Below are 15,167 nucleotides of genomic sequence, written 5' to 3'. Positions count from 1 at the left end.
ATTAGATTTTATTATCTAAGTTTGAAAATACTTATCCTGTATTTATTTTTATCAGAGCAAAATCAAACCAAACGTATAGTTTGTAAATATTAGCTAATTCTTTAAAATATATTTAATCTTTATATTAACCTAAACTAAAAAGCCAGATGGCCTATGTTTATTAATAGTAATTTAAATTTTACACTTGGGAAACGGCAGAGTTTTGTAATTTGATCTCTCAGAAGGTGAAAAAATTGTTGAAGAAAATGATTTCTTAAAGATGGAACTGTGTTTTTTATTAAAGGCCTAAATTTTATATAATAGGTTGTTTCTTCCCTTAGAAAGTAAGGAATTTATTACATACTAATGAGCGTGCTGTCAAAATATTTTTAGATTGATGAAACATTAAATTAGAAAATTTGGGCAGAATTCATTGAGTTTGATTAAATTGAGGGTCAGTGGTGCTCTCTGGTCAGGCTTCTGTTTTTTTCCGAATCCTAATATGTGCTTTATCTGGGTGAGTCTCTCTTCCTCTCAATTTTTCAGTTATTTCACGTCTATTTAGCATTTTATACAAAGGCTGAGGAGTGAATCAAAGTGAATGATTTTTATTTTCTAACACTTACTGAGGTTTTTACAATGTGGAAAGTTTTGTGCTAGGCTCTCTATATATTATCTCATTTAATTTTTATAATTAAGATAGAAGCCCAGTTCTTTCTCCTCTCTTGACTGTTACTCCATAATTTCTATAACCTTCTTGGCAGAAGAGAAGATGCCAATTTGCTAGGCAGGCCTGACCTGTGGGCCACACCTGTAAAAGGGTAAAACCCCCAGAGATGGGCCTAGTACAGGCCACTGACACTTTGGGAAGAAAGGCTTGTCTTTGGCTTGAAGCCTCACTGGCTTTATGGCTTTGCTTCCTTCCATGCCTCTCTCCACTCCAACCATTCAGAGCCTCTTCAGGGTTTCTGGATGAGCTGCTGTCTCACAACTTTGGGCCTTTAAACCTCTTGTTTCCTCTGCCTCACTACTTTCTTCATTGTGCTAAATGAGATTGAGCTTTTTTGAAGTCCCTTAAACACTGCCTCCACTTTCCTGGGCTCCCCAGATCTGGGTCAGCAGTCCCTCCTGTGTGCTTCCAATTGCATTCTGTACCTAACCTTGTATAATGTTGACTGTTTTATAAGTCGTCTCTCTGCGTGAGGGCAGGACTCAGTGTCCTCAGGACCTAGCATGTCTTGCCCACTGAATAGCCTTTGAATGAATGAATGAATGCAAATTTTCTCATTGGAGACAGTGCTGTTCAGATAGAAGGATACCCTTTTGGCAGTCTTGACTGAGGTGAGAAGTAGGTAAGTGGTTACTTTTCACCGGCTATTATATTAAATAGCTGTTTTTATATAGAAAAAGAGTATGATAGACATACTGTTGTATTTGGTAGAAGAAATGAGAGGACAACTTTTATATTTGTCCCATGGTGAAAAGGATAAGACATGTCTTCTAGGGCAGTGATTAAGTAGGAGAGATTTTTTTCCACAATAAATTGTTACAATCTTTGTTCCTATAAATCTTCCTAATATCCTCGTAATATCTGTTTAATCTCCACAGTGTCATAGTTATGTTTCCGTTTTTATTGCAAATGTAGTTTATTGGCCTCCTATCTTTATCTCTTTTTTGTCCTTGAATTGCTAGAGGTTTGTTTATTTTTGGCTTTGTTGATCTTCTCTGGCTTTTTTATTTCAATAATTTCTGCTCTTATTTCCTCCCCCTCCCTCTTTTAAAGTTTACTCTGCCTTTTAATGTTCAGCTCATTAACTTTGAGACTTTCTTTTTTTGCTAAAACAAACATTTTAGACAATAAATTTCCCTTTAAGTACCACTTTAACTGCATTCCACAACTTTTAATGCACATTTTGTTTTTAAGTATTTCTAAATTTTTATTATTGTTTTGATCAGTGAGTGACTACATAGATGTGTGTTTTTAAACAAATACAGGCAATTTTGCAGGCTCTCTTTTTTTAATAAAATATCTTACTTTTATTATACTCAGAGAATATATAGTCCATCAGATAATAACCTACTGAAATGTGTTGAGGCTAGTAGCTTTATTGCCTTTTGGGTGACTGGTTTCTGTAAATATTCCTGTATGCTTGAGAAAAATATGTATTCTCTAGTTGTTGGATACTGTGTTCTATAAATGTCTGTTTCAGCAAATGTATTTATGTTTTTTAAATTTTCTCTATTTTACTTTTTTTTTTTTTAATATGCTTAGTCAATTCATTACTAAGGGAGGTAGGTTAAAATTTTCCACTACAGGTGATATATTTGTCAATTTCTTCTTGTGGGTATGTCTGGTTTATATATATATATATATATATATTTAAATTATATTATTACAAACAAATTTAGAATTGCCTTAATTTCCAGGCAAATTGATCTTTTACATTCAGATAGTAACTATTTTAAATAATTTTTTTCCTTAAAGTCTATGTTGTCAAATATCAATATAATTACTCCAACTTTCTTTTGGCCTAATATATGCATATTTTTTCTATTTGTTGTCTCAATCTTCCTGTGCACTGAAGTTTTTGGTATATTTCCTAAAAAAAACAATAAAACTATGATTTGTTAAAACCAATCTGACAGTTTTCTCTTTTAATTGGACAGTTAAATCAGTTACATTTATTCTGATTGAAGTTATCTTTGGATTTGTTCTTATTATGAGCTATTTGTCTAAGTTTCTCTGATTTTTGCGCTTGCATTCTAATTTTTACTTCACTTACTTGAGAGTTACATGTTCCATGTCTATTATTTTAGTTGTTACTCTAGCTGTTTTCACATATGTACTTAAAAAGTCTGAAGTTAGTGTCTTTGTCTTCATTTCCCCCCTCCCCAAATACAAGGACTTTAGAAAACTTTACCTAAAATTACCTGGTCCCCTAGTTTATATACTGTCATTGTCCAGTGTCTTATTTTTAGCTTATTTTCTTCTCATAATTTTGGCATTATTTAATATTTTGAAGATAATGTTTGTTTAGGTGTAGTCATATATTTACCAGTTTCTTCCTTATATTACTTCTTGGGATTCTTTGGGCTGCTTGGATCTAAGGTTTGGCATTTTTCAGCAGTTGTAGAATAACATTGTCTCTTCAAGTAGTTCCTCCATGAATGAGAACTCACTGTACTATCTCCCTGGGACTCCAATTAGGTCTATTTTAGACTTTTTCTGTCCTTCAAAGGGATTATTAAGTTGCTTTAGTCCTCTTTTTAAAAATGGGTTTAGGGAATTTATTTAAAATGTAGAAAGCATTGGTTAGTTTAAAATAAGTAAGTGTAACTATTATATGGGGAACAATAATCTAGGGAAATAAGCTGGGCCACCAAATGCCAAAAATACTTGCTGTCTTTCAGAGATTATGTGGTCCTGCAGCAGAAGTTTCCTGTCTGGAGACTCTGTGTTCTTATTGCTATAGATTGATTCCTCACTTGAGATTTTTAAATATTTATATTAGTTCAAATCAGTGAATTGAAACAGCACTTACTGATTGTTTAATAGAAGACATAGATTCTGTCTTCAAGAAATTTATGTCATATTGAGAAAGACTGACAAGTCACTGTGATGTTCTTATATTTGTAAGTATAGAAAGACCCTAAGAGCTGAGATTTGAGAGTAAGGGAGTTTGAAGAAATGGTGGTCAGGAAGGGCTTCTTAGAAAGTGAAGTTTGAGCTGAGCCTTTAGAATTAACAGAATTATTTGAGTATTCAAATGAAAGGAGAGCGTTCTACCAAAATAGGGATATTCAGAATGTTACTCCTTCCCACCTGCACCCTCATTCACTCCTTTTTTTCTTTCCCTTCATTAAGGCAAATGTTCACAGCCCATTTTCTGGGCCCTATTCTTAAGGTAATTCTTGGGTTTATATAAAACTTTAGGGCACCTTTTCTTGCATGCCCATTCCTAGATTGTAATGTTTCTAAATTAGAAAAATGAAAAAGGAGACTAGGTTCAGCTCTTACCTTGGGTATAATGAGAATCCATCTCTCTGTTTTCTGGCTCCCACTATGACTTCTGACCAATGCCTGTTTGTTTTCCTGTTCCCTGATTGTAATGCCCAGTGATATCTCCCTTCCTGAGCTGCCTGCTCACTCTGTTCCAGGCCTCTCCTTTTTCCTCTCTTCACTTGAATTTGTTAGCCTCAGCCCTCACCTTGCCTGGCCCAATGCATGCTATCTCCATGCCTGAGAATCTGGCCCAGACTCCTGCCATCTTGAGTCTCAGTTGTCATCCACCTTCCATCAGTGTTTGACCAGTCCCTGGGCATGGTCTGACCCACACTGTTTACTTAGTCTTGATCCAGGCATAGTCTTGATCACATTCTTACTGTTTCTCTATAATTTTCATACTAGGACCCGTGCTTCCCTCCCTTCTTCCTCCACTAATCAGTTTTATTAGTGTTCTCTTGATGTAGCTAACTTAACTGTATTTTTTCTGACATCTACAGTTGTGTCTGTGCTAGTAAAGCTATTTTATCCCCTATATAATTTTATTTTTTTGTGTTGATTGAAACTTTCACAGAGGCCAAGTGGTACTCTCCTTTTGATAACTCACTTTAAAAAATTTGTGAGCCAACATAACTAAAAAGTTCCCAACTCACACAAGCCTAGGCTCAACTGGCTTCCAATTAGCCTTCTTCCCAGTCACGATACTGCCTTGCTATTTTTCACTCTAGAACCTTCATGAAAAATTTAACCATTTACTTCTTTTAGTTTAGCTTTAAGCTGCTGATAATTTTATTCTTTTACTTAAGCTTGGGTCCAGTAAGATCAAAGTTCCAACTCTCTATGGGCCAGTAATCCTTAATTGTGTTTCTACATCAGTAAGCAATGTAGTCTTCTCAACAGTTTAGTCTCTGTGTCAGTGCATTATATAAAGAACCAAAGGCGTGGGGTAGGGGAGTTAAATAAATTAGCAAGGCTTCACCATCTTTCCTAACAAGACATCAGAGTGCTGAGGAAGGGAAAGTAGGTGTTTAGCATTGGAAAGAAGACAGGGTGTTTTGAGTTGGAAAAACCTGGATTTACTAGCTCAGTAACTTTGGCTAAGTCTTTCAATCTCTCTGCGTTATTTTCTCTTCAGTAGAAACTGAAATAATAATAGAACCTCACAAATCTCAAGGATTGACATCATATTATGTGAAAGTGCTTAGAAAAATAACACAATGCTGAGAATAATGTAAGAAATCGTTATAGGGTAGATACTGTAAGTGATCAGTTTTGGATGTATTTTCAAGTCATAATATGTGGTAACTTTCTAATACCTGCCTAATAGGTTTGATTAACCCAGTAATCCAAAGGAAAGAACGATAATGATATTATGTTAGGGAACAAGATAAACACAGAAAACTTATTTTATCTGTTTACTTTTTTTTTTCTCACTGCCTTTACAGGAGAGCCTTGAACTTAGGAATTCTTCGAGACCCTGGGTCAGAAATTGAAGATAGACAATACCAAATAGACCTGCAGTCCATCAACATTGGTACTGCGCAGTGGGATCAACTAAAACCAGAGAAGGAAAGTGGCACAGGAGGGGTGCTAACAGAAAATGAAAGAAATTCTCAAAATCCAGCCCTGGAGTGGAATATGGCCAGCAGGTAGGAAGTGGTTGAGAAACTTTTTACTATTTCATTGCCATAGGAACAGTTGATGATACAGTCTTTAGTCTGCCCAACCTAAGTGTTTGGATGTTGCTTCTGCAATTCATGGCAATCGTAAAATGTATTTTGTAATTGTAGCTCATGATTTTGCTTGGAAACCTGCTAGTCCTGATAGGTCCTGTTACACTGCAATTATTATAAATTTAAAGTTGTGTCAGAATTTTTATTTTTTTTAAATCTTCCTCTTTGATGAAAGATTCCTCCTCAGGCTAAGGATACATTCATATTTTCCCTTGAAATTCATTATCCTCAAGGTCAGATTTTTTTTTTTGTCTTTTCTTATGAGGTTCTTCTCCTTTAGGTACCCACATTCCTTTCTAACTTTGTTATGCTATAGTCATAACGAGCTGCTTTCAGCTTCCTGAAAGTAGGATTTGTCAGTAGTTACTAGCCTTTGCGTGTGATCTTCTCTTCGCCTGGAACCCTCCAAACCCACCCTTCACTTGCCTGTCATTCATTAAGTCTTAGACTAGACATCGAGCAGGTTAGGGTCCCTTTCTGTATGCTCTTACCATATCACTTAGCATATTTAATATTAATTATCTATACTCTTTGGGTCCTGAAGACAGATCATCACTATTTTGTCCTTTTATTTATCCCTAGCACAAGGCACTTTCATGATATGAAATGTATTATTACAGCCCTTCATTGTCAAGTGATTGCCTATGCACCTAAGGAGGGCTCTAAATTTGGGTGATAAATCTCCCACAGCTGGCCAGGTACATTTCAGGGGAGGGATGTAGTTATGGAGCCATCCGCTTGCAACACTCCTGGCAGCTGGAGGCATTGAGTGTTTTGGTTCTGAAGGGAGGAGCTGGGTCCACACCACAGATCCTGATCTCTAAACATCACGTGGTATCAGCCAGGGTCCATCCCCTCATTCCTTCTCTTTGCTTAGTTTTCAGATTTAGAAACTACTGTCTTACAAAACTTCAAGGTCATCATTTCTTAAAAACCACAGATGCTATCATCAACCAGAAAGATGAGCCTTATTTTCCTAGGAAACTTTATGACCATCCAGCCTCAACTGAGCTGTTTCTGCTATTCAATACTTAATTCATTTAACAAAAAATTTGTGTGCATATGTGTGGTTTAATAATTGAGTTGAATTTCACATACATATAATTAACAACTTAAAGTGAACAATTCAGTGCATTTTGTACATTCAGAATACTGTGCAACCACCACCTCTATATAGTTCCAAAACATTTTCTTCACCTTGAAGTAAAACCCTTTGTCCATTAAGCAGTTTTTCCGCATCCTTCTCTCTCCCCACAGTCCCTGGAAACTGCCAATCTGCTTTCTGTCTCCATAGATTTATCTATTACAGATATTTTGTATAAATAGAATCATATACTCTATGACGTTTTATGTCTGGCTCATTCATTTAACTTAATGTTTTGGAGGTTTATCCACATGGTAGCTTGTGTCCATACTTCATTCTTTTGTATTGCTGGGTAATATTTCACTCTATAAGAAATATCGCAGTTTGTTTATCCATTCATTCATTGATGAACATTTGGACTGTTCGTACCTTTTGGCTATTGTGAATAATGTTGCTGTGGCATTAATGTTTGAGTACCTGTTTTCAGGTATTTGGGATAGATAACCTAAGAGTAGAATTGCAGTGTCCTATGGTAATTTTACATTTAAATTTTTAGGGAGCTGCTAAACTGTTTCCACAGTAGATAAACCATTTTACTTTCTCACCAGCAATGTTCAAGGGTTCCATTTTCTCTTCATTCTCACCAACGCTTATTTTCCTTTTTTTTTCCCTTTACTTTAGCCATCCTTCTGGGTGCCATTTTGATTTCCATAATGTTTAATGATGTCATGTACCTCTTCATGTGCTTCTTGGCCTTTGAATATCTTCTTTGGAAAAATATATGTTCAAGTCTTTTGCTCATTTTTAAATTGAATTGTTTGTCTTTTTGTTGCTGATTTGTAGGGGTTCCTTATTTATTATGGCTACTGTACCCTTATCAGGTATATGATTTACAAATGATCTTTTCACTTTCTTGATTATGATCTTTGATGCACAGGTGTTTAACTTTGATAAAGTCTAATTGGCCTACTTTTTTTTCTTTTTTTGCCCATGCTGATGGTGTCATATCTAACAACCCATTGCCAAATCCATGGTCATGAAGATGTATACCTATATTATTCAGAGATCTTTATGGGTTTAATGCTTCTAGTTAGGTTGTTGATTTATTTTGAAATTTTTTGTTTGTTTCTGTATATGGTGTATGTTAAAAGTCCAATTTCATTCCTTTGCATGTTGGATATCCAGTTGTCCTAGAACCATTTGTTGAAAAGATTGTTCTTTCCCCATTGAATGATCTTGGCACCCTTGTCAAAAGTTAACAGACTTTCGAGCATCCAGTATATACACTAAAGAAATAAAATAAAATAGCTTCTAATATGTCCCTATCCCTTACAGAGCTCAGCATCCAGTCAAAAAGACAGATTAGTTAATTAGCTATTAGAGTACAATGTGGAAAGTACTCTGATAGACATAAATAAAGGATATTTAGGATTATGGAAGAGCCACAGCAAAGCTGGGATTAACACATTGCATAAACATAGGACATCTCGGTCTAACAGATGTGACATAAACACAGAAACAAAACAGTAAATTAATGTAAAATCAACATAGGTACAAATAAAGAATTTAAAGAAAGAAATGAATGATTAACTCTATGGGTAGGTTTTCAGGGAAGGCTTCACGGAGTATATGGCTTCTGAACGTGTTTCCACAAAGGATGCGTGGCGGGAGAGGGATGGGGGCATTTTGAACTAAGAAAGCAGTAGATCCAAAGAGTAGGAGCATTAAAACATGGCTTGTTTTATTCACTTCTGAACACCCAGATGATAACATACTTGGCACATAACAGGGACTTAGTAAAGATTTGAATGAATTAATGAAAGATTAAATGATTAGATGATTAAGTAGGGCTAACAAATCAAGTGACTGAACGTGAGTGTTTCTGAGAGATACTGATTCAAATGAAGACAAGAAATTTTAGATCTGATGTTGCTCAGTTCTGACAGTTAATCTTATCAGAAATATAAACAGAACCTTAACATTATTATGTTTTTGCTTTTCAGTAGATATTACAGGTAGAACTCAAAAGATACACAGTGAAGAATAATTTGCTCCCTCCCCTAATTAATATTAAATGGCAACTTTTATAATGATTTTCATTTATTCCTCCTGATACATTACTCACATTTTGTCTTTGATCATAATGTGTTTATGTGTGTGAGTTGGGGAGAAGGAAGCAAGGAAGTTAAGCGTAAAGAATCATCAGATTTTAAAGCTAGAGGATCTTTTGCTTCCATAATCTTAATTTTTCAGCTGAGGAAATACATCAGGGTTCAGTCAGGGCAGCACAACCACTATAATCATTGTAACATAAGGGATTTATTTTAGGAATAAGATGGCACCCAATTGTGGATGAAGCTAGGTGACCTGGGTTAAAAGAAACAGTACAAATAGTAGCACCCCAGGGAACCTGGGAAGCCAGGTTCCAGCAGCAGTGGGACCAGGCACAGAGGCTGTTAGAGAAGTCCATGGGAGGCTGTTCTCTTGCTTCTGGAGTTGAACCTGCAGTTGCTGTTGGTCAGCAGGGCCAGCGGTCTGGATAAGGAGCTGGTCACAGAGCAGGGAAGAATGAGGACAAGCTGGAATCTGCCAGCCCCTCTATGTGGTAATTTCACTGCTGTTTAAAACAGGATGGCATGACTGGGACATTGTGCTGTATGCCAGAAATTGACACATTGTAACTGTACTTCAATTTTAAAAAAAAACAAAAAAACAAAAACCAGCATGACTTCCAGAGTCTATTATCCACTATTTCTCTTCCACATTCCAACTCTCGTGTAAATGTCTCTCTAAACTGAACCATTCTTAGCTATAGAGCAAAACCACTATAGTAAACTAAGTTGGAGGAGATTCCTTGGCTTGTCCAATGTCACTTATAGACAGAGCTGAGTACAGAACCGTGCTTTACTTCCTTAGTCAGCTGCTTTTCTTCTCTTCAATGCTCTGACCCCTTACACTTATGCTAAGTTCATTGTTAATCACTTTTTTTTTCTTTTCTTTTAGCAACCATTTTTGCTACATCTGGGCTTATTTTATAATCTGAGGAAATGAAGTGCTGAGTACTAAAATAACCTGTACTGACGTCTGCCATGTGCAGATTACACATTAAAATCACTGCTGCTGTTTTACATGGTGATCAGTACTTAGGGCGGGGTTGGGGGATGGTGTGGAAAGTTTATCTTATGATTTCCTGAAAATGCCAGTAAGCCTTTATTCTTCAAGTTAGTATATTTTTCTTGTTTATAATATTTAAAGATACAGTTTGAATAGACTTGAAAACTACACTTGAAAAATAAATAATTTAGTTTTTATACAAAATACTTTTATTTGGTCCTATGATTATCTGTGTTTGATTTCCTTGGGTAATTTATCTTTCAAAATTTATTGAGAGGAATAGTCACAGAATATTTATTTGTTTAAATATTTTGATATACATGTACCAAATTATATATACTACCTTTAGGCCTTTTTCCCCACACATAGGATTTTTTTTTTAATTGTTGTTTCTGTGTTTGCTTAGCAGGCTGAATTTGAATTTGACACGTTCTTAAAACCTGTCACTTCTGTACTTCACAGAATTAGTAACATTGACTATGTGGAAGAATGACTTTGTGTTGATATTAAAGTCCCTGAAGCGTATGTAATTGGCCTTAATTCTGAGAGATAGTGACTATTCCATCTGTCTTTTGATTACTTACATTTTTATTTTTTGAAGTGAAGTATCACCCAGATCTTCATAGGAGCCCTTGCATATTTTGACTTGTGATTAATCAAACATGAGAGTTTTTCAGAATTGCACCTGAAATCATAAACAAGAATGTGGAAGGAAAGCATTTCCTTTATTTTTACCCTTCACTCTGAAAACCATCACTTGTGTCTTAATTTGTGAGGATGTCAAGCAAATTTTTGCCTAAGCAAAATTATGTAAGTTAGTCTAATTCTTATAGTTTATAGATTAATGCCTGGAGTAACCTAAACCTTCTTGAATTGTCTGATTTGATAATAATCCTCCTTAAACTTTGTCATGGCTTTACATGGGAAAATGTGATTTCTCCCTCCTGCTCAAAGTGCCTGGGAACTCGGCGTGGTGTGAAGGGAAAAGAGATGCTGATGCAGCAGGAAGGAGCGGTTGGTTTATCCTTCCCAACAGCCAGCAAATATTTTCTTCCTTACATATTGGCTGAAGGTGCCCTTGGCAACCTGAAAAGGTGGCATAGAGATAAAATGACAAAGACTGTCTTGCCCAGCCTTACTCTTTGTATCTCAGCATAGTTACTAACAGACAGTAGGTATTCAAAAAGCCAGAAAATATTTAAGTTAAATAGAATCATCATAATAGTAGATCATAAAATTTTAAAAACCTTCCGTATCTTGAGTTACTTTGTAGTCTTAAAGCTCCTAATACCATAATTGTTATCTATATAAACATAGATTATAAAGCCCTGATTGATCTAAACCCAACTGACTAAAGCCCTAAATAGCCTTCCTTGAACATTTTATTTTTAAGAGATGGAGCCAAACAAGATAATATCAAAATTTACTTAAAAGTATATGTGCAACTCATAACTTTTATACACCATCTTGTATAATTCTGTGAGCACTCTGCCTGGTAGATCAGTGCATGCTATTGAAGCTTTAAAAATGAAATACAATAAATCTCATGACCATCCAGCTCTTGGTGGATTCCTGTTTATATCCTCAACACACAATTTCCAAATGTCCTTTTCTCCAAGAAACTTTGAGTAGTCCCCCTGGTTTCTCCCTCCTCCATGAAGTTTATTTTGAAGTTTTTTCTCAGAAAAGAGCTATCAAGTAGAGATAAATGCAGGAGTTCCAGACTACAAATATAAACAGCTGGAAACTATAACCAGAGCTATTACGCACTGAACATCTCAGTAAAATTGAATTAGGTCGCTGTTTCAGGATAGGTGTGCGCATAAGACTTTGTTTTGGAGACTGTAATACATGTAGCACTTGTGATCTTCATCACAAATATGTTGACCATTGTTTTGGTTTGTTATTTTGTTTGTTTGGGGGAGGGAGAGTTTTTAGTTTCTATTTTTTTTAAAGAATGAGAATATTTTAATATTATTTTATTTTGCAAAAATAAATTTGTACTAACATTTTATTTAAATGTACCTTAAAATTATTCTCATTTCAAATTGTAGTTCCTAACAGCATTGTTCACAGACTCTGTGTCTTTACTATATAATTCCTTATGTAAGTTTAGGACCTTGAACCCTTACTGATGTTTCTGTGCCTCTCTGTCCTTTATCAAACTTGTCTTACTGTATGATTATTTTAATTTTTTCTGAACTCCATGCTTCCATCTTTGCCATTGTATTCCCAGCACCTAGCAGAGGGTCTGCCACAGTTGTGGACCCTCAGTCCATGTTCTCAACATTTCAAAGAATGATAAGTGCTAGGAAAATAGTATGGCAGTATAATGTGATAAGGGTAATTGGGAGATTTCCTTAGATTAGGGTTCAAGGAAGGCCTCTTCTTATACCTGAATGACAAGAATGAACTAACCATGGAAATACCCCTGGGGTGTTTCTGCCAAGAGTGTTGTGGGCAGAACTTAGACCCTTGAGTTTGGAATAAGTTTAGCACATTTAAGGAACGTGTCTGACTGGGAGGAGAGCAGTAACAGATGAAGTTTTAGGTAGGAAAGGATTAAATTATGAATGGTCTTGTAGATCATTGGGAGTCTGGATTTTATATTATTTTATTTTTTTGGATATTACTTTAATTGCATTAGAAAATCACCAGATAGTGTTCCTCTTGGAAGGAAAAAAAAAAAAGCCCACTAAAATGGGCTTCAATGCTTAACTAAATTTAAAGTCACTATAGAAATCAAATGATTTATCCTTTGACTATGTAAAAATAAGAGGAATCTATAAATAAGTATAGTTAATCAAATTATAACAAATAATTTTCCAAATAGCATATATATTTATTATTTATAATAAATATGTGTGAATATTACTGTTTTTTTACATTTAGGAATATCCACTATAAAGTATTCTCTCGGTTGATTCCCACAAGTCTTGTGTCTTCTATCTGAAGCGCAGCTGTAATGCCGTACCAAGAAAGTCTTCATGTCGCATAAGAAATGCTCTGCGCATACATAGACCATCTAGCACTTTATGTTCTGTCTTTTTGGTGGAATATTTTGGAAACCTTAGTACCATTTTTCCTGCCTCTAGTTTTCCATAATATGAAATTTTTGAAGTATGGTTCTTAAACTGCTTTAATGTTTACCACAAAGTCATACCAAGATATTTGGGAGATGGGCAGAAGAACCTTAGCGTAAATATGCCGGCCCAAGGAAAATGGCCTCAGCCTCCTAAACCTGTGTTTCCATGAGGACTTGTGGCAGATACACGTGCCTTCTTGCTTAGTGACAATTTCAAGGATCTGTAATTTTTATTATTTAAAATCTCCTCCTCCCAGAGCTTAACAGAATAGCTTAACACACATATAATCACTTTTCCTATCATTTAACACCTTATGGTTGTCAAGGTTTGTTTTTTTAAATGCTTAAAGAGGGTTTAATAAGTTTCTTTGAGCCTAATCCTCTACATTAGATGATAGGTGCAGGTCACTGTACCATTTCTTTGTTTCTGTGGACAATGTGGAGTAATATTAAATCATTGTTACAGTAGAACACATCAGAGAAATATTTCTTCTGCAGCTTTTCCAACCCCATACGTCTTAACATTTTCTCTAGCTGATTTTAAGATCGTTTACTCAGCAAGATACGTGTAATTGTGGATTTTATTATATTTGTCTGAACCAGGACTCACTGTGCTCAATCTGTCGATTCCTATATTTCAGCAATTCTAGAGAGTGCTAGGTCATTATTACTTTAATACTGTCCCTTTTCCTTTCTTTTCTCTCATTTGGAATGCCAGTTAAATGCATCAGACTTGCCTCTCCTGTCTCTTAACTTTTCTTTCAAACTGTCCACTTTAAATTTACTTTAGTACATTTCTGGAAGGTTCTCAAATCTGTATCCTAGTTTACTAATGTTTTCTTAAGTTACATCTAAAATTCTATTTATCGATCTATTATGTATTTAATATTAGAAGAATATTAAAAATAATCCCATTATTTTAAATTTTCCCATTATTTTTATTTTAATTTTTAAGTTGAAATAACAGGAAGATCTCTGAATTTTTTCAATAAGCTTTCTTGCCAAACCAGGCAGGCTTCCTTATTCTTTTCTATTTCTGATGGGAAGTTGCTTTTCTGGCCTTTCAAGGGCCCGGATCTAGGTTGGCAGCTCATTTCAAAATCCTTTACTGTCAGGGATGTAAGGATTAGCCTGTTGTCTCAATATGGCCATTAAAAATCTATTCCCTTGGTTTACTGAGAGCCTGAAGTCATTAGAAATGTTAGTTAATACTTTGAGTTGTACTTCCCCCTTTTGTTATTTTAAACCCTAGACCATTATCTAGTAAAATGTTGGCAGAGTGTAATTCTTATTGTAGTTACTTTACTTCTTCAATGTTTATTTTTTCTTTCTTTTGAATTCATCCTTGAAAATATTTGAGTCTTTTAAAAAGATTTTATGATAAAAAGAATATGTATTCTTACCTCAAATACTTACCAGAAAGAATACAAACATTAGCACTCTATACTAGTAAAGTTCTAGTTTTATGAGACTATTGACTTGCTAAACACCTTTTTTAATCTCTAAGGTCATGAGTCTTTCATATGTTATGTTACTTTTTTAATTCACATAATGGGAAAAAATTATGATACGGACAAGTACTTTTTTTCCTCCCATCAGTGCTTCAGTTAAGATTTGCTCTTATTTGGTTTCCTGCCATCTTTTCCATTTTAAGGTATTTTTAATACATCATATATTTTAGCACTCCCCTATGAAAGCACATCAGATGTTACATGTTTCTCACATTGGTCATTTTATGGAATTTGAGCTATTAGGCCATAATTATGGTGTCTCTCAGGATCTCAGCCCTTCCTCTGTATTGAGATTTTAATAGTTCTTCCTGTTACTCTCTATTCACCAGATCTCTTAATTCTTTAAAATTGACTCTCTTGAAATCCAATACTTATGTGTCACAGAACCAGATGATCCAATTTGCTTTTTTGGCAAACACCATATAAAGCTCTGCCCATTGCAAAATTCAACAAAAGATACTAGTTCTCTGTAGACTACTCTTGTAGAAAAGGATGTGGACAGACTTGAGTTTTGAACTTATCTGGGCTTTTTCGTGAGATAACTTATGCCAATTCTCTGATCTCAACTTGATCATTTTATAATAAAAGAGAGTAATAAGGAATACCAAATTAATGGTTCCAAGGCACTTCTGAGGTATGGCTTACTAGTAAAAACATA

At 35.0% G+C, this 15,167-nt stretch overlaps 1 protein-coding gene across 6 annotated transcripts in view; it reads left to right on the top strand.

Moving 5' to 3' along the window:
- Positions 1 to 15,167, top strand: part of VPS13B (vacuolar protein sorting 13 homolog B) — a 626,989-nt gene that overhangs the window by 364,783 nt on the left and 247,039 nt on the right. For all 6 annotated transcript variants that reach the window (XM_064476933.1, XM_064476934.1, XM_064476932.1 and 3 more), the window contains exon 31: positions 5,428 to 5,631. In XM_064476933.1, the coding sequence (XP_064333003.1) occupies positions 5,428 to 5,631 (204 nt within the window). The remainder of the gene's footprint in view (positions 1 to 5,427; positions 5,632 to 15,167) is intronic.

The sequence above is a fragment of the Camelus dromedarius genome, chromosome 20 (assembly GCF_036321535.1).
Source record: "Camelus dromedarius isolate mCamDro1 chromosome 20, mCamDro1.pat, whole genome shotgun sequence".
NCBI classification, from domain to species: domain Eukaryota; kingdom Metazoa; phylum Chordata; class Mammalia; order Artiodactyla; family Camelidae; genus Camelus; species Camelus dromedarius.
The sequence above is the reverse complement of the archived record's forward strand: the minus strand, read 5'-3'. Positions and strand labels throughout refer to the sequence as shown.